The sequence below is a fragment of the Panthera onca genome, chromosome A3, assembly GCF_046562875.1.
Source record: "Panthera onca isolate mPanOnc1 chromosome A3, mPanOnc1 haplotype 2, whole genome shotgun sequence".
In the NCBI taxonomy this organism is placed as follows: domain Eukaryota; kingdom Metazoa; phylum Chordata; class Mammalia; order Carnivora; family Felidae; genus Panthera; species Panthera onca.
Window position 1 is genome coordinate 116,846,405 of NC_138341.1, and position 25,089 is coordinate 116,871,493.

The following is a 25,089-nucleotide window of genomic DNA, read 5'->3' on the forward strand; positions in this document are numbered from 1 at the left end:
GGAAGGGTATTTTCAGTGGTTCTTTCCATTTTGTGACATAGCATATGTCCTGTTTTAATTTGTTTGTCTTCATATGTTTGCAAAAAAAAAAAAACCCACCTGATTTTATATTTGCAAGTAATTACAAAGTGTGTTTCATCGCTATTTTGCTCATTTTAGAATATTGTGGGTAATGCTAGGCCTAAAGAAACAGACCACAAAAGTCTTCCATCATCTCCTGATAAACGAGAGAAGTTTAAAGAACAAAGAAAAGCCACTGTCAACGTGAAGAAAGACAAAGAGGACAAAGCCTTAAAGACAGAAAAGCGACCCAAGCAGCCTGATAAAGAAGGAAAGTTAATCTGTTCTGAAAAGGGGAAGGTGTCAGAGAAAAGCCTCCCCAAGAACGAGAAGGAAGATAAGGAGAACATTTCAGAAAATGACAGGGAGTACTCTGGAGATGCTCAAGTGGATAAGAAACCTGAAAATGACATTGTGAAGAGTCCACAAGAAAACTTGAGGGAGCCAAAAAGAAAACGAGGCAGGCCTCCTTCCATAGCTCCTGCTGGTGAGTTTCCCATGTGGGGTCTGCAGTGGCAATGCCAGAGTGTTGTTCTGTGGCTCTTTGTGGTTCTCTGTCACTTCCATACTTCAATCCTTAATTTTTGTGCCTGACTTTGAATCGTTCTGTGATCTGTGGAGCAGAATTTAAGGGAGGTGTGTAGCCAGATGAATGTAAGTTGGGACACATGTCCTTTACTGAGCTTCTGGAGTGGTGTGTAACTGTCCACTAGATGCTTCAGCTTATGTGGTAAAACCTAACAAGCTAAGGCCTTTTGCCTGTGCCTATTCAACTGATCTCAATATAAGGAAGCTTAAAAGAACCTGGGATTAGGAAATAATAGTTTTCTTGAGAGACATGAAGGAGGAAAGGAGAAGTAAATACATGTGGGCATCAGATAGAGAGACAGGGCCAAAGAACACTGGACCTAGGAAGGCATATGTACATTTTGAAGTTGAGCTCTCTGGAGAGTGATTATTGATTGGACATTTTCACAGTCTAAGTAAAAAGCTGAGTTGGGTACTTGGTAAGAGTTAAGGTTAAAGGTACAGATTTAGGGAAGAATGTATAGTTATTCTAAAAAGTTGAAATTTGGAATTCTTTAGAATAACCAAGAATGAAGCACATCCTGAATTTCTTCCTAGGCCAAACACTCCTTCTCTAGTCAATGCAGTGGCATGAAGAACACTTAGAATGTCTAGACTAAATGCTGGCTGTGATCATCTGGCAGTGGTCTTCAGACATTCTTGCTTGCATATTTCCTACATGAATATTGAAAAATTATGAATCCCCTAGTATGTTTTAGAGGGTATCTATTTTTATCACAAGTTTAAATAGGTGCAAATGATATATTTAAAATACAAAATAAGACACAAAATGTATTTTCATCATAACTGCACAACTATAGAGTTAGCTCATTCATTGGACAAGTTTAAATAGGTGCAAATGATATATTTAAAATTCAAAATAAGACACAAAATGTATTTTCATCATAACTGCACAACTATAGAGTTAGCTCATTCATTGGACAAGTTTAAATAGGTGCAAATGATATATTTAAAATATAAAATATGACATAAAATGTATTTTCATCACAACTGCGCAACTATAGAGTTAGCTTATTCATTGGTCCTGCGTGATGTGGAATGCAAAGCCAGTCCTGTTGATCCAGGCAGCTACATCAGACTTCATTTCTGTGGGAAAAAAAAGTCTGTCTGAATTTACTTCAAATAAATGTATTAATACTCATTCCCAGTAGACAACCTTTTCACATCTGAGTTCTAATTCTAAGATAGGAAATTAGATATAAAAGGATTTCTTCCCAGATGAATGAAGGCACCACGTCCTTCAGAGGATGTTTAACTGAATTTTGCTCTCAAAAGCTAAAGCATGCTGGCATTGTCCCTAGGCCTAATGATGGCCTAGACCTGTACTGTCCAGTATGGTAGCCACTGGCCACAGGTGGTTATTGAGCACTTGAAATGTGGCTAGTCTGAATTGAGATGTACTGTGAGTGTAAAATATACTCTGGAATTCAAATACTGGGTGCAAAAAAACAAAAGGAATGTAAAATATCTCATTAATCATTTTTTTATGTTAAAATGATGTTTTTAGATGTGTTGGGTTAAGTAAAATTATAAATTCACTTTTTTTGAACTAAAAAATTGAAAATTACACGTATAGCTTGCATTTGTGGCTCTCCTATTTCTATTAGTACTTGTATAAATTCACTACTTCCTCTGCAGGGTTCTGGGAGAGAATTAAACCCCACTGCCCAAGGCATCCGTAATGAATTGACATCTCCATGCATTGAGAATGCTACTAGTTATAAACCATCCTTGGGAGAATTGAGAAAATTATCTCTGTGTTCTGTGTTCAGATGAGGAATCCCAGTTGAGAAAGTCTGGAGGTTTTTATTTTTTTTTTTATTTTTTTTTTTTCAACATTTATTTATTTTTGGGACAGAGAGAGACAGAGCATGAACAGGGGAAGGGGCAGAGAGAGAGGGAGACACAGAATCGGAAACAGGCTCCAGGCTCTGAGCCATTAGCCCAGAGCCCGACGCGGGGCTCGAACTCACGGACCGCGAGATCGTGACCTGGCCGAAGTTGGACGCCCAACCGACTGCGCCACCCAGGCGCCCCTAGTCTGGAGGTTTTTAAACCTCTGGGCAGTGTACCGTGTTAAGATGTAGGATGTGTGTTATGCAGGCCTTTTTATTTAAGTAGGAGAAGGGCACTTGTGCAAGAAGAGGTGGAAAATGAGAACTAGTGGAAATCTTATGTGTCCTCATCTCAGCTTAGGAAAGCATGTCTATGAGAAGTGAGTGCTCTGAAACTGATTCCCCTTCAGCTGTTCATGCTCTGGCTTATACCCTCCCGAAAGTATATACTGGGGTGGTTGCACTCAGCGTTGCTGACTGCGCTTTGAAGCCACTTGGCTTCACTCAGATTAAAAAAGGTGGGGAGGCATTCAGTTTATTGCTTTTATTTTGTAAGTGTAAGATCTCATATCAAATAGGATCGATTTGATAGAGAAATGGTGTTTTCCAAGTTTGCCTCAGGCATTTCTCTCCAGTCAGAATCTCTGAAATTGTTAATAGCCTTCCCAGAGGATTCTTATTGTAAGAAGAGTTTGGAAAACACTACTGTTCTATGTAGTCAGCCCTGGATTGTATGTGGTATCAAAGTAAAAATGTTTGTCAAATATGTCCTATGTAGTTCAAATCTCCTTTAAAAATTAATTAGCACAAGTTCATTGACCCAGTGAAGCATTGAGCTCTCTAAATTTTACAGACTTAATTGGAACAGGATCTGAGCTATTTAAGGAGGGTTGTTTGTAGTTGTGTTTAATTTGGAATGTTTGTGATTCCAAGTTCTAACCACTTGGAACAAAATAATGTTGGCATATTGGGAAGATTGAACACAGGAAGAGCCAAGAAGTTTAGCACACTCAGGTTTGCCTCCTCAGATCTCAGCCCTGTCTCTTGTTTGGTTTTTCGACACGGCCAATCTGAAGCTACTGGTCTTCAAGGAGTCTTCTTCTTGCGCGCACGCCCACCCCCCCCCCCCCCCACTCCCCTTATTCCTTTTCCCTTTCTTCCTTTCTCCTTTCAGCCTTCATCAGACACTGCGCCCCGCCCTTCCCCCCCCCCCCCCCCAAACTCTATCTTCCCCACAAGCTTCCTGGTTTCATTTCTTTTTGTTTTTTCTTCTGCCTGTTTTGGATTCTCATCTTTTGTGATTGGGGAGAGCTTCTTAAGTGTTGGGTTTAAAAATAAAGAGTGGGTACTATCCAAGGGTTTAGAGTCTGCACTGCTAAATTGTGTCAGAGCTGGATTTGTTGGGGATCAGCAGCCTTGCCTGGAACACTGACTATCAAATAGTGTAGTCTCCTGAGATTTTTCTGGAATTGTTTTTAAGAGGTTATAAATGTTGACATTCTTTTTGGTCCCTCACAACTAGGACCAATGCCAACCTAACTAATTTAGCAAGTAGAGATTGAAAACAATACTCAGGCTGTAGTCCCAGGTATATATCTTAGGAATTAGCCTGCATGGTGAATTTCCTGAGTATTGGATAAATCAAGTTTTGTTTTATTTTAATGTTTGTTTATTTTTGAGAGAGTGCAAGGGGGGGGAGGGGCAGATAGAGGGGGACAGAGGATCCAAAATGGGCACTGTGCTAACGGCAGCGAGCCTGATGTGGGTCTTGAACTCACGAACCATGAGATCATGACCTGAGCCAAAGTTGGATGTTCAACTGACTGAGCCATCCAGGTGCCACAGATAAGTCAAGTTTTGGTGAGGAGATTTGATGGTGGTAAAAATGACTTTTTTATTGCCCTTGCACTGTCATGTTTTTTTTTAAATTTTTTATTTTTTTAACGTTTATTTATTTTTGAGACAGAGAGGGACAGAGCATGAACAGGGGAGGGGCAGAGAGAGAGGGAGAAACAGAATCTGAAACAGGCTCCAGGCTCTGAGCAGTCAGCACAGAGCCCGATGCGGGGCTCGAACTCACGGACCATGAGATCATGACCTGAGCCGAAGTCGGACACTTAACCGACCGAGCCACCCAGGCGCCCCTGCACTGTCATGTTTTAAAGTAGTCATGTTGGTTGGGGCGCCTGGGTGGCGCAGTCGGTTAAGCGTCCGACTTCAGCCAGGTCACGATCTCGCGGTCCGTGAGTTCGAGCCCCGCGTCAGGCTCTGGGCTGATGGCTCGGAGCCTGGAGCCTGTTTCCGATTCTGTGTCTCCCTCTCTCTCTGCCCCTCCCCCGTTCATGCTCTGTCTCTCTCTGTCCCAAAAATAAATAAAAAACGTTGGGAAAAAATTTAAAAAAAAAAAAATAAAAAAATAAAGTAGTCATGTTGGGGTGTAGGGTTTTAAAGAGAGGATTTTAGGAGAGAAGTGTATGTAGAGCTGAGTCATAGGAGAAACCAAAAAAAGAGATGAAGGAAGGGGCGTTTGGCTGGCTCAGTCAGTAGAGCATGCGACTCTTGATTTCGGGGCCTTGTGTTTGAACCCCACATTGGGTGTAGAGATTACTTAAATGAAGAAATAAATCTTTAAAAAAGAGATGAAGGATGTCAGTCTACAGGTATCAGCATCTCATGTTAAGGAAGTAGTGTCTTACCCATTACACTTTTGTTTTTTTATTAGCCCTTTGAGGGTCTGTTTATTATGTGAGTGTGTGTGTGCATGTGTTTTATTTATATATAATCATGAGGACTGAGCACTAAGAAATTGCATAATTTTTTTGTGTGTTTTATATACACTGTAGCTGTGGATTCAAACTCTCAAACTTTGCAACCAATAACATTGGAATTGAGAAGACGGAAAATATCAAAAGGAAGTGACGTCCCATTAAAACGTTCTCGGCTTGACAAAAATTCATGTGAGTCTCCAGTTTGTGTATGTGCGGCTAGAACTTGATGTTGATTGGGTTAGTTTCCCCTGTACTCCTGTTGTTTCCTATTTTCAATATATAGACTCTAATGCTGTTTTTGATCACAGGAGCTGATGTGGATGATTTGGGTTGGATCAGAAGGAGTTTTGCCTGAAGAAAAATAAATCCCAAAGCACAAACTATATTAATGTTGGGCTTAGTGGTGTCATCTTCATGCCCATAAACTACATTTCCATTGGAAATTTAATGGTTTAGGAAGGGACGGATTTCATATGCTAAGTGAAACTTTAAAAATGCTATTTATGGGGCACCTGAGTGGCTCAGTTGGTTAAACATCCGACTTCGGCTCAGGTCATGATCTCGTGATTCGTGAGTTTGAGCCCCGTATTGGACTGTCTTGTCAGCATGGAGCCCACTTCAGATCCTCTGTACCCCTCTCTCTCTGCCCCTCCCCTTTGCATGCATGCTGTCTCTTTCTCTCTCAAAAATAAACATTAAAAAATCTTATTTATTGATTAAAAAGTGCTTTGGCTCTGAAAAGGATTTGTAATGGTTCTAAGGCTTTATAAACTTTATTGACTTTGAAAATTAGTACACAAACTTTTAAGTTGGGATGCCCTAAAATAGAACTTAGTTGTCAAGATAGGTGTGACCTTGGGGCACCTGGGTGGCTTAGTTGGTTAAGCATCCGACTTCAGCTCAGGTCATGATCTCACAGCTCGTGAGTTCAAGCCCTGCATCGGACTCCGTGCTGACAGCTCAGAGCCTGGAGCCTGCTTCAGATTCTGTGTTTCCCTCTCTCTCTGCCCATCCCCAGCTTGTGCTGTATCTCTTGAAAATAAATAAACGCTAAAAAAAATTTGAAAAAAAATGGATTAAAAGATAGGGCGTGATCTCAAAAACAAATTTTCAAACCATGAACAAGGATAATTCTATCCTGGCAGAGAGACTGTGCCTTTACTTAAAACTACAAATTAAGAAAGGATATTTCCTTTTATTACTGGCCTAATATTCCAGAAGTCTCTTTAAGCCCTTGTAGGGGTAACCAGCCCAGAAATTTGGAATAGCAGAGTTGTTTCTTCTTCTTGGGTTCTTGACTATGCCTCTCTTAATGGTTTATAGCCCAGGAAAAGTCAAAAACCTACTCGGAAACCACTGACAAAGACTTATCGAGGAGACGGTCCTCCAGGCTGTCCACTAATGGGACGCATGAAATCCTAGATCCTGACTTGGTTGTATCAGATTTGGTTGATACGGTTAATACTGATCCTTTGCAAAACACATCATCCATTAACAAGGAATCTGAAGAAGGTGAGTCAGAATCTGTTCTGGAATTGTCTTACCAGCTTGCCTGTCTAGGAAGAACCCATCTAAATCATTGTATACTACCTTCCACAAGTTTTAGATGGTGTTGAAATCAAATTTTTGAATGAGTTGCAGTGTTTATTATACTATTCTTCACTGATGATTCAGTAGACAAACTTTCTGTACACGTTTGTGATTGGTTTTACTTGTATGTGTCTGAATGTTTCGTTGGAGGTACAGTGCTTGAAGAGTCCTGTCCCTCTGTCTGTCTTTCTGGTGCTATCTCTCTTCAGTGCTTCTGCCTTTTTGTTAACACTTCAAGAAAAATATATTCACTTTGGTCTCTTATTAGCCTTTTTCTTTGAGATGCTCACAACTCTGGCTCTATGTGCTGGAACCTGTGAATGAATTCTTGTATGCTGCGATGTGAATGGCTTCTTATCAAAAGTCCCTGGATTTCTTAGTCTGCTGTGGGACTTTTGGTTGATTATATAAATGTGTATGTTCCCTAGGCTTTCTTTTTTTTCTTCTAGGTCAGTTGAAATCTCCTTTGGAAGCTGACCAGGTCTCATCTGCATTGACTTGCCACTCCTTTGGTGATGGATTGGGGGCTGCAGGCTTGGAGTTGAACTGCAAGTCAATGGGAGAAAACAGCATGAAGACAGAATCGGCTTCTCCTCTTGCTGAGTTACAAGAGATTTCTACTGTGACAGGTTCCTATTTAGTGTTAAGATAATTCTCTTCTCTATACGCTTTTGCTTCTGCTTTGTGAACTAAAAAAAAAGACAAGACGTTTCTAATGATGTTTTTTCACCTTTTATTAATAACTTTTCCTTATTTTAATGCTATATCCTTTTCATTTCTGATATTGCTAATTTGTGTTCCATCTCTTTTGATTAGTATACTTAGGGATTTATCAATTTTGTTGATAGTTTCAAAGAACCAACCTTTTATCTTAATTTTCTCTATTTGTCTTTTTAAATGGTCATTGATTTCTATTGCGATCTTATTTTCTTCCCTTACATTTTTCTAGAAACTTAGGTCATTGATTTTAGATTTTCTTTTCCAGTATTAACATTTAAAATTACAAACAAAATAAAATTACAAATTTCCCATTAAGCACTACTTTAGCTACATCCTACAGATTTTGATACGTTGTTGTATTTTCAGTTTCTTTCAATTTAAGATATCTTGTGATTTATTTGCTGATAATGGCTTACTTTGAAGCATGTTGTTTCATTTCCTAATATTGGACTTTTTAGAGATACCTTATTGGTACTGATTTCTAATGTAATTCCATTGTAGTCAGAGAACATACTTTGTAGGATTTCAGTCTTCTAATATTTGTTGGGATTTATTTTATGGCCAAGCATATGATCTGTCTTGGTGAATGTTCCATATATATTTGAAAAAAAAAATGTGTGTGCTGCCATTTTATATCTGTTCTATCAGTTACCAAGAGAGGGGTGTTAAAAATCTCTAACCGTGATTGTGGATTTGTCTATTTCTCCAAAGAATTCTGTCAGTTTTGCTTCATGTATTTTGAAGTTTTGTTATTAGGTGCATATGTATTTATAATTGTTATGTCCTCATGATGAATTGTCCTCTTTGTAATGTGAAATATCATGCTATTTTTGGTAATGATCTTTGACTTAAAGTCTACTTTACCTGCTATTAGTACAGGTACTTTTGCTTTCTGTATGCACGGTGTATCTATTTCTATCACTTTTCTTTCAACATAACAGTGTCTTTAAATTCAAATTGTGTCTTTTATAGGTGGCATATACCTATTTTGATTTTAAACTGCAGTGTGTAGTCTGTTTACATTAAATATGAGTATTGATATTATTGCTTTTAGGTTTACTACCATTTTGCTTTTTGTTTCCTGTTTATCCTGTGTTTTGTTCTTTTCCTCCCTTCCTGTTTTTTTAGGTTAATTGAGTTTTTTTCAAATTTCATTTTAATTTTTTCTATTAGCTTCTAGGTATACTTCTTAGAATTTGTTTTAGAGGTTAGTGTAGGAATTATGATATATATCCTAAGCTTTTTGCAGTTTACTTTTAATATTGAACCACTTTATCTAAAACGTGTAGTCATTGAATCCTTCCCTCTTTTGTGCTCTAGTTGCCTCTTGGAAGCTGTAAAATCCACAGAACAGTATTATAATTTTTGCTCTTAATAATTCTGTATTACAAAGGTGATGAAGACACAAGAGTCTTATTTATGCACATATTTACCATTCCCACTTCTTCATATCTTCCTGAAGATTACATTTCAGCCTGAAAACTTTCCTGTACTTCTTTCTTGTAGCGTAGGTTTCCTGGTGACAAATTCTTTTGGTTTTTGTTTATCTGGACATGACTTTATTTAACTTTCAATCTTGAAGGATATTTTCTTCACTGGGTATAGAATTTGGGGTTTACAATTTTGTTTTGTTTTTCTTTTTAAGTACTGTAAAGGTGTTGTTCATGGTCCTCTGGCCTCTGTTGTTTGTTTGTTTGTTTGTTTCTTTTTTTTTTTTTTTTTGAGACAGAGAGAGACAGAGTATGAGCAGGGGAGGGGCAGAGAGAGAGGGAGACACAGAATCTGAAGCAGGCTCCAGTCTCTGAGCTGTCAGCACAGAGCTCAACGCGGGGCTCAAATTCACAGACTGTGAGATCATGACCTGAGCTGAAGTCAGACACTTAGCCGACTGAGCCACCCAGGCGCCCCTGGCCTCTGTTGTTTCTGAAGAGAAGTTAGTAATCATTCATATCATTGTTTCTGTTTGTAATGTGTTATTTTCTTTTTGGTTTCTTTTAAGATTTCTCTCTCTGCTTTTTAGCAGTTTGACTATAATGTATTTAGCTTTTGTGTTTTTTTTTTAAACCTACTTGAGAGTGAGTTTGAATTTGAAAATTAGTGGTTTTTGTCAAGTTTCAACCATTATTTCTGTGAATATTGTGTCCCATTCTCTCTGTCTTCTTTGGTGATTCACATTATGCTTATGTTAGACCTTTTGATATTGTGCCACAGGTCCTTGGGATTTGTTGATTTTTTCTTTTCTTTTTCACTCTTTTCCTCCTCTTTTTCCCCTCTTTTTCAGATTGAATAATTTCTGTTTTCAAATTCTTTCTTCTCTTGATTCCAATCTGCTCTTAACCCCATCCTGTGAACTTTTTTATTTTTGATGCTTTTTTAGTTCTAGAATTCCCTTTTTTCTCACTAGACTCTCTGCTGAGATCTTGGGAGTCTGTATGTTCATTATGAGCGTAGTTTTTATAGTTGCATTAAAGTCCCTGATAATCTGCCACCTAGATTATCTTGAAGCTAATCTCCATTGATCTTTCTCTTGACTGTAGGTCACATTTTCCCTTTTCTTCATGTGTCTAATGTTTTGGATTGCATCCTGCACATGGTGTCTGATATGTTGTAGAGCCTGGCTTATGTTTATTTCCTCTGAAGAATGCTGATCTCTTTGTTTGAAAGGGCAATTAATTTGGCTGAACTCACATTCCAAATTCTTTTTCTCTGCAGGGGACAGTAGCCGAAACTTTTGCTCAGTTCTTTTAGCTTTAATTGGGCTGCTTGAAACTGTTCATTCAAAGATCAGCCAGAGATTTAGGCAGAGTTTATGTGTAGAAATTGAAGCCACCCTTTTGTGACTCTCTTCTTTTTTAGGACTTTCTCCCTCATTTGCCAGCTGTTGTAGTTGCACTGAAGTTTGCCTTTTGTTTCTTGAACCAGTAAGTCTAAAGATGTCTTACTTGAGTTTTAGCTGCCCAGTGTTACTGACTGGAGCCTGCCTTTAGGTGAAAAGACTTAAGAGATGGGAAAGTTACCTAGTGCCCTTCTCTTATTCCAAATATACAACTCCTGTTTCTGCCTGCTTTTTGTTGCTCTTTATTGCCTTTTCATATTTGTTTTTAAATATTTTTTCCAGTTTAAAATGGTTGCATGCAAAAGGGATGTTCTAGTATGAGCTATTCTATCATTACTGAAGGAGAAAACTTTACGTTATGGTAATAGACAGCTTAGGAAGTTGTACACGTTTATGTCTACACAGAGATTTTTTTTTTTTAAAGTAGTGATTGCTTGTTGCATTAATAGCTACTTGGATGTTACATTTCTATAATGTTATGTTTGTGGTAAATGTTCAGAGTCTGGGATGGTGCTGACCATGAATAAATCTTGATCTTTGCCTTTTAAAGTGAAGAACATCTAAACCACTTTTTTGTGTGTATGTGTATTTATTTTTTATTTTCCTTTTAAAAAAGCAGTAAAAAAATAATATATACTGTTTATAAAAATGTCAATATAGAGGTATTAGGAGTTAAAGTGAGAAGTGTCTTCTATCTTGCTCCTTTTCTCCTTGGATAACCCTCTTGTTATTAGTTTGTTATTTTTCTAGATCCTTTTCTATATGTTTATAGGTAGGGAGGCAATTCAGATTTTATTATTTAATTTAAATTAAATTTAATTTAAATGTAATTGGGTTAATTCTAGGCTTATTGTTTTCTGACTTATTTTCAGTTTTCTTGAGATCTTTGTAAGTACACTTGTTTCATTCTTTTTAATGATAGAGTAATGGTGTCTTGTAAGAATGTTCCATCATATATTTAGCCATTTCCCTTTTGACAGACATTTAGAGTGTTTCTGAGCAGTTGATATTTCAAACAATGATGGCAATGGTATTCCTTGAACATACATAAATATATATCTGCACTGTATATACACATATATTTTAAATTTATTTTGAGAGAGAGAGAGTGCACAAGTAGGAGAGGGGCAGAGGGAGAAGGAGTGAGAGAATACCATACAGGTTCTGCGTTGCCAGCACAGAGCCCCATCTGAGGCTCGAACTCAGGAATCATGAGAACGACCTGAGCCGAAATCAAGAGTTGGATGCCTAACCGACTGAGCCACTGAGGTGCCCCACCTTGAACATGTATTTTTGACCACTTGGTGAATAGCCCTTAAGGATAACTTGCTGTGAGTGTAATTGCTGGGTTTGAGAGAATGTACATTTTCAATTGCATTAACAAATTACCCTCCAAAGACCATTCTACTTAATATTTTGACCAAGAGTATGATAGAGTACATTTTCCCTTACATCTTTGCTTTCTATGGATATTATACATCTTTTAAATTTTCTTTATGTTAATATTGGAAATAAGACTTTGTCTTTTAAGCTCTGTGTTTTTTTTAAATGGGAGTAAACAGTTTTTCTTGGGTTTATTGAATATTTTAATCTTTTTCTGCAAATTGTCTTTATTGCATTTTATTTGCCCATTTCCTGTTGGGTTGTTTGTTTTTATTATGGATTTGCCAGGTTTCCTTTGTATAGTTTTGATGTTGATATTTTGTCTTTTCTATACATTATACTTTAATTTCTCTTGGTCATTTGTCTTTTATATATTGTAACTTACAACACTGAAATTAAAAAAAAATTAAATGTTTGTTTATTTTGAAAGAGAGAGAGAACGTGTGTGTGAGCAGGGGAAGGGCAGAGAGACAGGGGGAGAGAGAATCGCAACCAGGCTCTGTGCTGTCAGCGCAGAGCTGGATGTGGGGCTCAGTTTCCTGAACCATGAGATCATGACCTGAGCCAAAATCAAGAGTCAAATGCTTAACCTACTAAGCGACCCAGGTGCCCCTAAAATTAAAATTTTAAATGTACTGTATTTTCCTTCAGTATTTAGAAAAAATAGTTATGATCATAATATGTGTATAATATTATTACATATGTATTTTATCATATTAAAAAAAAAATCACTGGAGCACCTGGGTGGTTCAGTCGGTTAAGCGTCCTACTCTTTTTTTTTTTTTTTTTTTTTTTAATGTTTATTTATTTTTTGAAGGAGATAGGAGGGGCAGTGAGAGAGGGAGACAGAATCCGAAGCAGGCTCCAGGCTCTGAGCTGTGAGCACAGAGCCCGATGTGGGGGACTCAAACCCACGGACTGTGAGATCATGACCTGAGCTGAAGTTGGATTCTGAACCTACTGAGCCACCCAGGTGCCCCTACTCTTTTTTTTTTTTTAACATTTATTTATTTATTTATTTATTTAAAAAAATTTTTAATGTTTGTTTATTTTTGACAGAGACAGCACGAGTGGGGTAGGGGCAGAGAGAGAGGGAGACACAGAATCCGGAGCAGGCTCCAGGCTCTGAGCTGTCAGCACAGAGCCCGATGTGGGGCTCGAACCCATAGACTGTGAGATCATGACCTGAGCTGAAGGAGGATGCTCAACCTACTGAGCCACCCAGGCGCCCCTTATTTATTTATTTTTGAGAGAGAGAGAGAAAGCACAAGCTGAGGTGGGGCAGAGAGAGAGGGAGACGCAGAATCCGAAGCAGGCTCCAGGCTCTGACCTGTCAGCACAGAGCCGGACACGGGGCTTGAACTCATAAACTGTGAGATCATGATCTGAGCTGAAGTCGGATGTTTAACCATCTGAGCCACCAGGTGCCCCAAATACCCTACTCTTTTTTTTTTTTTTTTTTTTTAATTTTTTTAATGTTTATTTATTTTTGAGAGAGACCTGAGCCACCAGGTGCCCCAAATACCCTACTCTTTTTTCTTTTTTCTTTTTTTTAAATTTTTTTAATGTTTGTTTATTTTTGAGAGACAGTGAGAGAGAGTGTGAGTGGAGGAGGGGCAGAGAGAGAGGGAGATACAGAATCTGAAGCAGGCTCCAGGGTCTGAACTGTCAGCACAGAGCCCGACACGGGGTTCGAACTCACAAACCGCAAGATCATGACCTGAGCTGGAGTCGGAAGCTTAACTGACTGAGCCACCCAGGTGCCCCCCAAGCATCTTACTCTTGATCTTGGCTTAGGATCAAACCCTGTGTTAAGCTCTCTGCTGACAGGACGAAGCTTGCTTGTGATTCTCTTTTCCCCTCTCTCTCTGCCCCTTCCCTGCTTGTGCTCTCTCTCTCTCAAGGTAAATGAATAAAGACATTAAAAAGGTCACTTTAATTATTGTATAAGTCACCATTTAAAAATTTTAATGAAATAAAAAATTTTTCCTACCCATAGCTCATACCCCAAAGTTCTTGATCAGCATTCATCTTTAAAACATTCTTCTCTAACCTCTTTTTTTTTTTTCTTCCCCTCCCCCATGGACTTCTGTTAAGTTTCTCAAAAAAAAGAAGTTAGAGAGGGAGGGAGCCAAAGCATAAGAGACTCTTAAAAACTGAGAACAACCTGAGGGTTGATGAGGGGTGGGAGGGTGGGGAAGGTGGGTGATGGGTATTGAAGAGGGCATCTTTTGGGATGAGCACTGGGTGTTGTATGGAAACCAGTTTGACAATAAATTTCATATTAAAAAAAAATTCTTTATTTTGGGGGCGCATGTTGGTTAAGTGTCCAGCTTCGGCGCAGGTCATGATCTCATGGTTTCTGGGTTTGAGTCCTGCGTTTGGCTCTGTGCTGACAGTGTGGAGCCTGCTTGGGATTCTCTCTTGCTCTCTTTCTGCCCCTGTCCGTTCTCTCCCTCCCCTCCATTCTCTTTCTCTCTAAATAAATAAATTTTAAAAATTTGTTTATTTTGTAAAATTTGACTTACCATGAATTGAAATGGGTAGAGTAAGGGAGAAGGGAATTAAGTGTAGGTAAAATTTGGCATTTCCTAGATGTCTGTGAAGGTCTAAGTACTTATGGGGTAGCTCTCTTCTAGACTCAACTGTATCCTGAACTAGGGCAGACTTAATGAGGGGAAGACATGGCCCTTTGGTGAATTTAGCCAGAAATGAACTGTGGAATCAAATCTCGTGAGTTTTTATTGATGACATGGTTCTGGACCTGGTTTTGGCAAATATAGATGGTCTGTAACCTTCTCCCTTTCCAGTGTGTGGAGAGTATGGGCTCTATAGTTCCCAGAGCAGAGCTTATGTATGTATGAGCCCAGAGAAAGAATGAAGAAGCTTGTGGAGGTTTGCGGGTTGCCCATTGTTCCTTGGAGAAGAATATGCTGAGAAGTTCTTTTAGTGAGAGCCTTGGGGAAATGGTAAATGTTAAATGAAGTGGTCTTCCTGCACTTAGGGCAGAAAAGGTGAGAAGAGATTCTGCAGACATGGGTGTGGAAGCTCCGGTTGCACATCTTTTCTTGCCCAGTTGGAATATCCTGTGAACCTGCTAGATACCATGCACTGTGCTGAAATAAGTAACACTGACACAAGATTAGTATGACTTAGTGCCTGCCTGAAGACCATCTCAACCTGGGAGATATTACATTTAAGCTGAATCTCGATGGGTAAATAGTACTGTCCTGTGAGAAATAGATGGGGGCTAGGTATTCCAGCAGAGTAAACAGTATGAGCAAAGGTGTAGCCCATTTCCTAGTGTGTTATTTTACTGGAGAGAAGGAGGGTAGTTGAATATTTGGTGATTCTGTATTTTGACGCTACATACTTGTGACTTCATTTAGTTTTAGCTGTCATGAAATCTGCACATCTGTACCCTCATTTGTGTTACACTAAATATGTCTATAATTTATATGTTTAACAATGAATATAAGATTTGAAATTCTTTGCTTTTCTTTAGAAGGGCATATTCCAAATATTAGGAGTAGTATAAATTACAAATAGAAAAATTTTACTTTGTTAAAAGGTGAGTGACATTTAAATAGTTTTGTTTTTAATGGGGTCATTTATAAAACTGACACCACAATGACTGTATGTCTTCAGAATTGCATACTTTTATTTGGATAATTTCAATTGGGGTGGGTCTTGCTGTATTGTACAGGGGTCTTGATAGCATGCCGTGTGGTTAACATAAATGCTATAGCAGAGGAGCTTTCTGAAAATAGTAAAGTGAGAGTACTCACATATTCACTCCTGGCTCATCCGTGGTGCCTTTAGGTTGGTCTTTTGTCCTGCTGGGTCCAGAGTGTTATACTTCAGCCTTGTGGGCTCTTGGGTGTAAGCGATCTCCCTTTTCTGGCTGAGCCTTCTGTCAGTGGCAGGGCTTCTCTCCTCCCAAGCTACTTTTCTGTCATGTGGGGGAAAGGGACTTGATGTACAAATGAGGTGGAAATTTAATCTCAGAACTTGGTGTGGAGAGCTCTAGATGACAGCCATGTTCCTTATAATTCAGCAGACTAAGCTCTTAAATTATATTGTCTTGAAGGTGGGGTTATATTAGACATCAGTGGAAATTAGTAATGAATTGTTCCTACATCACCAAGAAATATGCTGTGCAGAGGAGAGGAGTGAGGAGGTTAGGTTAGAGGCTAAATTCAATGCCTGTTTTAAGGTTAATTCATTTTGTGGGGCTTGGGGCTCTTTCCAAAACACACACATGTACAGTTTCTGTTGTGTCAGTTAATTTAGCTGTGTTTCTGGTTTGTGGGGGGATGGAAATAAGATCAAGTGAGAGTAGGACAGATGAGCTTTGGGAATCGATGATGGTAAGATTTGATGTCTTCTTCTGCCTCAGGTTGCACAGGGCATTTTCTGGGGAATAATTTTGCAACCAGTGTAAATAACTGAAGCACTTGCCCATTTTCTAAGCGTTTATAGTAATGGTAGAGGTCAGATTACCTTGAGTTTGAGCTAGGAGGAATAAGTGCTCTGAGCTATTTGCTTTGATGACTTAGAAGTCAGAGGAAAATGCAGTTGAAATTCTGCTACTTGGGTAGGCATTTGTTTAAGTTGTAAAATAGAATAGATGCCCTTCGAAGTTCAGAGATCTCAGATTATTCTCTAAATCTGGGCTTAGCCTGTTTGGTCATACTCAGGTTACCAGGGCCTTTTGAAAATGGGCTGCGGTCCATTCGTTTTAGTCAAGAGTATTTATTGTCTATGAAGTGCCAGACTATTCTAAGCTCTCTCATTTGTGAATATTCTACATGAACCACAAAGTAAATAGGGGAGAAGACCTAATAGAAGTTATAGGCTTATTCAGCTTTTTTTTTTTTTTAAACTATGTACCTGTTAGAAATGGGATATTTGCTGCATGGTTTAGGTCAGTGATTCTAACCCCCGGAGTCTTGATATGTTGTCAGTTATAAAATGAGTAGGAAGTTATTTGTCACTAAAATACTGAATGTTTACAAATGATTTACTTGTAAGTTAACCAGGTAAGTTTTAGAGTAATGCCTGTAGTAGTTTTTGCAGATGATTTATTTTTAAATTAACCAGGTTTAATTTAGTTAATGCCTACAATAGTTTAGCTTTTGTACACTTGTGTTCTCTTATGTTTTCTTGAGTAAAAGAGTCATAGGGTAATAGCCATTGTAGTTTGGAAAGTTGTGTCTGTGGTTTGCCATCAGGCATGTTTTGGTGGAGAATTGGTTGAGAATTCATTGTTTTGAGGTTAGAGAAATGAATGAGACATCTGGTCAGTGCCCTAGGTCTTTCTGTGCAGGGGCATTGATAAGGCTCCAGGTGCCTGTAATACAGGAAGTAAGGTGGCATCATAAGAAATACCTAAAACTATGGGAGAGAAGACTGGCAGTAATAATGTGTGCTTGCCACATGAAAATTGAACTCAGGACTCAACTTGAGTCCTTACTGTATGCCCAAGGAGCTCTGCTAACTGTTGAGTATACAGAGATGAATGGGGCACTTGTGGTCTTAGTGTTCATTAAATGTTATTTGGATCTGACTCTGGGGGAGAGGTGAAATTTAGGTTGGTGGTTTGGGGGCAGGGGTGGAAGAAGGTGGTACTTTCACAGGGCCTTGAAGGATGAGTAGCAATTAGGCATTTGGAGATGGAGGCAGAGCAACATCAACAGTGTAATCATAGAGCCTTTTCTGAAACTGTTAGGTGTGCTTTCTGACTTAATTGCAGGCTTCCTGAACTGGGTTAAGGCTGAGCTGATTAGTTGCTGCTAAAGTGAGGTCAGTTGCTTTGAGGAGTTGATGGAACTACCGACAGTGCCTTGTTCTCAGAGAGGGGGCTGGCCCTCAAGTGTTCACCTGGATCTCTGTATTGGTAAGGTTGCTTTCCTCCTACTTAGCTAGTATTCTTTGGCCTTATCTTATTTCCAAGTATTTTTTCTGAATTGTTTTAAAATAAGTTGCAGAATTCTGCTCCTAAATACTTTGGTGTGTATTTATTACAATACCATGATACAATTCTCAAAATCAGGACCTTATTCGAACTTCACCAAGGATTTTGTTGGTATCTTTTACCTTATTTATGGAAGTGATCTTGTCTTCATTCAGTATACTCTTTTTGGGAACTTGGTTTTTTTATATTCATAAATTAGAAAAGAAATCCAGAAGAGAATAAGAATAATAAAGCTAGCACTCATGTCTTGCACTGTCCAGAAATGTTGGTATTTGTTCATGCATGCCACAAGTCCTTACATTGGCCTGTAGTGACCCTGCTTCTTCTGGTCACCTGTTACCTCTCTTCACTCTCTCCTTTCTGCTGACTTTGCTGCAGCCACATGGCCTTCTTGCTGTCCTGCAAGCACAGCAGGTATGCTCTTATCTGTCGGCTTTCGTTTTGCACACTTTTAGTGAACATCTTTTTTTTTTTTTAATTTTTTTAAATGTTTGTTTATTTTTGAGAGGGAGACAGAGACAGAGCGCAAACTGGGGGAGGGGCAGAGAGAGAAGGAGACACAGAATCCAAAGCAGGCTCTGTGCTGACAGAAGAGAGCCAGATGCAGGGCTCGAACCCCAACCGTGAGATCATGACCTGGGCTGAAACCAAGATTTGGATGCTTAACCGACTGAGCCACCTAGGCACCCCTCACTTTTGTTTTCTTTTACTTGGTTTTAATTTCTCCTGGCATGTATTATTTTTGAAATTTATGGGGGGAAAATCTGCAAAATGACTCTTTATAAAATAATTTTTTATTAAAAAATTTTTTATTTTAGAGAGTAAGAGCATGCACACGTGGGGGAGAGAGACAGAGGGAAGGAGAGGAGGCGGGGAGACAGAGGGATATAGAGAGAGAAGGAGAGAGAGAAGGAGAGAGGAAGAGAGAGAGAGAGAGAGAGAGAGGGAGAGGGAGAGAGAGAGAGAGAGAGAGAGAGAGAGAGAGAGAGAGAATGAGAATATATATCCCAAGCAGGCTCCACGCTAAGCGTGGTGCCCGACATGGGGCTCGATCCCATGACCCTGGGGTCCCTACCTGAGCCAAGATCAAGAGTTAGACACTCAACCGACTGAGTCACCCAGGCACCCCTAAAATAATTTTTTAAAAGAGTCCCAGCTGCCTTAATTCAGAGTAGTTATAAAAATTCATCAAGAACTAATACTCATAAAGAATTAGTGTTCTGATTGTAAGAAATCACATTTCATTTTAAAAATCAACATTAAGAAAAACTTGCTGTCTCCTCATTACTCAAAAGTGATGGTTATACTAAGTCCACACAGTCTGGGATGACCTTTTGTTCTTGCTATGTTATGTTTTTCAATGAAAAAAATTAATAAATAACTGAAGTGATTTAGTTAAATACATTAGAAAACAAAATAAAATGCCTTTTCACATTAATTTTCAAAACAGATTCTTTCTCTGTTCATATATGTTGATTTTTTTCATCCCCGTATCCAACAGGAATCTTTAAAAAAAAGAACCACTACATCAAAAATTAGGACTTACTTGGGGCATTTGGGTGACCCAGTCAGTTAAGCATTCAATTTCGGTTCAGTAATGATCTCGCAGTTCGTGAGTTTGAGCCCTGCATCGGGCTCTCTGCTGTCAGCACAGAGCCTGCTTCAGGCTCTCTCCCTGCCCCTCCCCCACTCATGTGCACAAGAGAAAAGAATCTTTAAAAAAAAAAAGGACTTACTTGAAATTTTGTTTTGAAAAAGAGTTTTCAACATTATGGCAGATCTAGAAATATTTAAGCTGGGCAGTCAATCAATAATGCTATTCATCATTTATCAACTGGGAGTATCGAGGACAATCCATTCCTAGAAGTGCCTCCCTGAGGTCAAAGAAATCTGTTATGTAACTTTCTGTGTTTTCCTAACCTCCTGCAGCTTTCCTTTCTTCCTCTCAAAGTTTTGGTACCTAAGAAATGCTCAAGTAATTGACTTGAATTACTTGAGGTAATGGAATGAATGATCCAATTAATTAAATATTACTACTTAACTGAAGAAATAAGTCTTCCAGTGGATCTGTTTGCTCTGGTCAAGTATAAAAGGTATTCAGTAGGGGCGCCTGGGTGACTCAGTTGGCTGGGTGTCCAACTTTGGCTCAGGTCATGATCTCATGGCTTGTGAGTTCAAGCCCTGCATCGGGCTCTGTGCTGACAGAAGAGATCCTCTGTCTCCTCCCCCTGCTTCCCCCGCGCGCGCTCTCTCTCTGTCTCTCTCTCTCTCTCTCTCTCTCTCCAAAAAAAAAAAGAAAAAAAAAAAGAAAAGAAAACAAGTGAAATGTCCTCCTTTATATGGATAGCATTCTCACTCTTGAAGGAGCCATGGTACAATTTGGTGTATGGCCGGCCTTCCATCCTTCCAGACATGGTTCTGGTGCATATACAAACATACATGTATAAGGATAAGTTTTAAAAAACACAATAATGGAATCATATTCTTATACTATTTGATGGCTTGCCATTTTCATTTATGGTATTTTTCCACATCAGTTCTTATCTCCTTTCACAATTACATATAATTTATTTTATTGTATGGGTATTCCATGATTTATTTAACTATCCCCTCCTGAAAAATATTTAAACTCTTTCTAATTTTTCACTACTAATTCTGTTTTATGGGCAAAGAGCCTAATAGTTGGCAAAAGGAGTGACTTAGCCACAGTTGCACATTTTCTACTTGCTGGTGATACAGTCTGTGACTCCCATTTTCCAACTGAGTGCCTAAAGCCCTCTGATGAAATGCTGGGTGCTATATAAATTGAGAAGTGAACATAGTCCCTGTCTTTAGAGAAGTTGCATAGTATGTGACACAAGATTCCCACAGCTCTTGAAGGTACTTGTTAAAGTAGTGTGTATACTTTAAGAGGCGTAGTAGGGTGGCCAGGTTTGAAGAGTGTGTGGTACAAGTGATGACAGTACTCCAGACAGGATGGTGCTTTTGGAATTCTTTAATTTGAGGGAGGAAGATGTGTTGATCTGGAAATGGAATGATGTTTCTGGTGTTTCTTTTGGAACATGGACTTAGTGGTGAGTACAGGATGATCTAGAAGATGGCTGGGAGAGAGAGTTTTGTTGAGGACTCATTCATCAGGAATGTATTATGTAAGTAAGCAGGAAGGAGGGCGGTATCATCGTCAGAAACATCCAACAGGGTCCCTTGAGGTCAGGATGCTGTCACATTAGTCACTATTTAGTGATCGTGTCCTGAGCTGGTGCCAGTGTTAGAATTTCTAGCCTGGGACGGAGTCACAATCTAGGAAATCTGTGTGAAGGAAGCTCTTGAACAGCAGGAGGAGGAGCCAAGGAAGGCAGCACACCTCTAGTCCAGAGAGGCATTATCAGCTCCAAACACAGCTCTGGCATTTGGGGCAACTCTGCCATCTTGTGGAATAAATGCTCAGTGATTTTTGTGAGCACTGAGTGCAGAGGTTTGCACCTAGGGGATAGCCTTGGTGGGGTGGTTTTCCTCCCACACTTAGCTATTCTGTGGCCTCAGAGTAGTTTTCCTGCATATATAGATTTTTTCTGCATATATTATTATTTTTTTAATTAAATAAACTCTGTCTCTAACATGGGGCTTGAACTCACAACTCCAAGATCGAGAGTTCCAACTGAGCCAGCCAGGTGCCCATCTGTAGGTATATATTTGTTTATTTTTGAGAGAGAATGAGAAACAGAGCAAGTGGGAGAGGAACAGAGAGAGAGAGGGAGAAGGAAGATCCAAAGCAGGCTTTTTTGTGCTGACAGCAAGAGAGCCCAATGTGGGGCTCGAACTGATGAACTGTGAGGTTATGACCTGAGCTGAAGTTGGACGCTTAACTGACTGAGCCACTCAGGCGCCCCTCTGCATATATTTTTAGCAAGTTTTTACTTTGAAATAATTTCAAATTATTTCAACTTGTAAAAAAGTTGGAGGGGCACCTGGGTGGTTCAGTTGGTTAAGCGTCCAACTCTTGATTTCGGCTCAGGTCATGATCTCACTGTTCGTGGGGTTGAGCCCCGTATCAGGCTCTTCACTGACAGCGGTGAGCCTGCTTGGGATTCTCTCTCTCTCCTTCTCTCTCTGTCCCTCCCCAACTCTCTCTCTCAAAATAAATAAAGAAACTTAAAAAAAAGGTTGGAAAATTAGTACAAAAAATTCCTATATGTCTTCAACCTGATTCCCCACTAGTTAGCAATTTGCTGTGTTTGCTTTATTATTTTTTAAAAGTATTTTTTTCTGAGTTGTCTTGCCATAAGTTGCAGAATTTTACCCCTAAATACTCCAGTGCATATTTCCTAAAAACAAGGACATTCTCCTGTATTACTGCAGTGTGATTATCAAAATAAGGACCTTATTCAGACTTCCTCAGTTCCAATAATGTCCATTATGGCAAAAGTGGGAAAAACTTTTTTCTGACCAGGATCCAATCCAGGATGATACATTGGATTTCATCATCATGTTTCTTTAGTCCCCTTTCATCTGAAATAATTCTTCAGTCTTTCTTCTTCTTATTTTTTTCTAATGTTTATTTATTTTTGAGAGAGACAGAGACAGGATGCGAGTGGGTTAGGGGCAGAGAGAGAGGGAGACACAGAATTGAATCAGGCTCCAGGCTCCGAGCTGTCCGCACAGAGCCCAATGTGGGGCTCGAACTCAACGAGCTGTGAGATCATGACCTGAGCCCAATTCTTCAGTCTTTCTTTGTCTTTCATGAACTTGACATTTCTAAAGGATATGATGTCCCTTAATTTGGTGTTTTCTGCTCTATCCTTAGGATTAGCTTTAGGTTATTGACTTTTAGAAGAAATACCATGTAAGTGATATGTTCTTTTTAAGTGCATTCTATCAAGAGGCACATGATACCTGTTTGTCCCATTTATTGGTGATGTCAACTTTGATCACTTGGCTAGGGTTTTATCTGTTCTGTAAAGCTATTATTTTTCCCTTTATAATTAATAAATTTCTTGTGAGAGGTTATTTTGAGGCTATATAAATATTTTGTTTCTCCATGAAACATTCACCTATTATTTTAGCATCTGTTAGTATTTTTTATTTTCTTAATTTTTTTTAAATTTTTTTTTTTTTTTTTTTTAATTTTTGAGAGAGAGAGAGACAGAGTACAAGCAGGGGAGGGGCAGAGAGAGAGGGAGATACAGAATCTGAAACAGGCTCCAGGCTCCGAGCTGTCAGCACAAAGCCTGATGCAGAGCTTGAACTCACGGACTGCGAGATCATGACCTGAAGTCAGATGCTTAACCTACTGAGCCACCCAGGCATCCTGGTATTTCTTGTCTGAAACAAATGAAAAAAAATTTTTTTATAATGTTTATTTATTTTTGGAGAGAGAGAGACAGAGACAGAGACAGACAGAGTGTGAGTGGGGGAGGGGCAGAGACAGACAGAATCTGAAGCAGGCCCCAGGCTCCGAGCTGTTAGCACAGAACCTGATGTGGGGCTGGAACCCACGAACCATGAGATCATGACTTGAGCCACCCAGGTGCCCCTGTCTGAAATAATTTTTACTGTAATGGCTGCCAACTGGTGATTTCTAACTTTATTAATTTCTTCTACATTTTATTGGTTGTATTTTTTATTATGAAGAGCTTTTCCCTCTTTCCTTATTTGTATCTACATGGACTCATGGATTCTTACTTTCTTCTGTGGGTTATAATCTGTGTCTGTCATTATTTTAATACCCACCACTGTTCCAGATTTGGCCAGTGGGAGCCTTTCAAACTGGGTCCTGTATCTTTTTCATTCTGTGAGCACTTTTTAAAAAATGATTTTATTTTTATTTTTTTAAAATATTTTATTTTTAAGTAATCTCTATACCCCATGTGGGGCTCAAACTCAGAACCTTGATATCAAGAGTTGCATGCTCCCCCGATTGAGCCAGCCAGGCAACCCCCTGCATTTTTATATATGCATTTTTATAATATCTTTTTTCCCCACTTGTCACCATACGTAGGGTCATACACTATGGTATGGACTGGGCAACTTTTTTTTTTTTTTAATCCTTAGGGATAAGTTGTTTTGTTTTTTTAATGTTTAGTTTTGAGAGAGACAGTGTGTGAGTGGGGGAGGGACAAAGAAAGACAGAGACACAGAATCTGAAGCAGGCTTCAGGCTCTGAGCTATCAGCACAGAGCCTGATGCAGGGCTCAAATTCATGAGCTATGAGATTATGACCTGAGCCAAATCAGACCCTTAACCGACTGAGCCACCCAGGTGCCCCTGGACTAGGCAACTTTCTGTTTTCACTTAGTATATATCTTGAAATTATCTATATCAGTAAATACAGAGCTGCCTCATTCTTTTAAATAGCTGATTAGAATTACATAATGCAGACTTCCCATAATTTATTTAACTGTTTTTCTAATTAAGGACATTTTTGTTTTTTTATTTGATGCATTTGACTGGACTTGCTGTGAATATTTAAATCTGTTCATGTTTCTTTTTGATTGCCTTTTGTTGCTTCAGAGCTGATAAAATTATTCCTTCACAGACCTGAAAAATGTTTTACCTATTATAGTATTTGAAGTACATGTCAAAAAATTATTAAACTATTGGGATCACATGGTGTCATTGCTAGTAAAAATACCAACTGTATTGGGGCATGGTGCTGAGGGTACATATACAAGACAATGAGAAATGGCCCTTATTCTTTGGCTGGAGAAGTCATAAAGGATAGGATATAGGAACAGATCTGAAGTGCCAAAGATGGGGTGCATCAGGTAGTCATTTGTGCCAGGAGTTGATGGCATGTGGTCCCTGAGAGCCAGGGCCATCTGGACACCTTCCTGCTCATGGAGTGAGCTGAGTTTGGATAGAATTGAGTACTTGGCCAAGCCTGCGAGGGATGGCAGGGAGAGGGCAAAGCCTGAGTGGAGGTATGAGCCATGAGAGCATGAAGCAGTTGTTGGGGCCAGCAGTTGGCTGGGCAGCTACTAAGGCCTCATGGTGGATTATTAATGGGAGATGAATTTGGAAAGCAAGATCAAGATGGTATTTAGATTGACATGGGCTTGGAATGCCAGATTGAGTATGGTCAACAAGACTAAATATCACCATCATAATCTTCTAAATGTGAGGATTGAGGAACTAGCAATGGGGGTGTTTAAAAAAGGGTCAAACAGGATATTATTTCTAAGCCATGTTTCAGAAAACATAGTTTAAAAACTTTTTTAAGTTTAAGATTAATGTATGCTTATCATAAAAGGGAAAGTATAAAGCTTTACTCAAGTATATAGAAAATGAGAGGGCTTCTGATCCTATTCTGGATTATCTGTCACTGTGTAACCA

At 39.1% G+C, this 25,089-nt stretch overlaps 1 protein-coding gene across 4 annotated transcripts in view; it reads left to right on the forward strand.

Moving 5' to 3' along the window:
- PHF20 (PHD finger protein 20) overlaps positions 1-25,089 on the forward strand; it is a 147,247-nt gene that overhangs the window by 68,762 nt on the left and 53,396 nt on the right. For all 4 annotated transcript variants that reach the window (XM_060616764.3, XM_060616780.3, XM_060616772.3 and 1 more), the window contains 4 exons: positions 160-547; positions 5,327-5,440; positions 6,575-6,763; positions 7,291-7,470. In XM_060616764.3, coding sequence (XP_060472747.1) covers positions 160-547; positions 5,327-5,440; positions 6,575-6,763; positions 7,291-7,470 — 871 coding nt within the window. The remainder of the gene's footprint in view (positions 1-159; positions 548-5,326; positions 5,441-6,574; positions 6,764-7,290; positions 7,471-25,089) is intronic.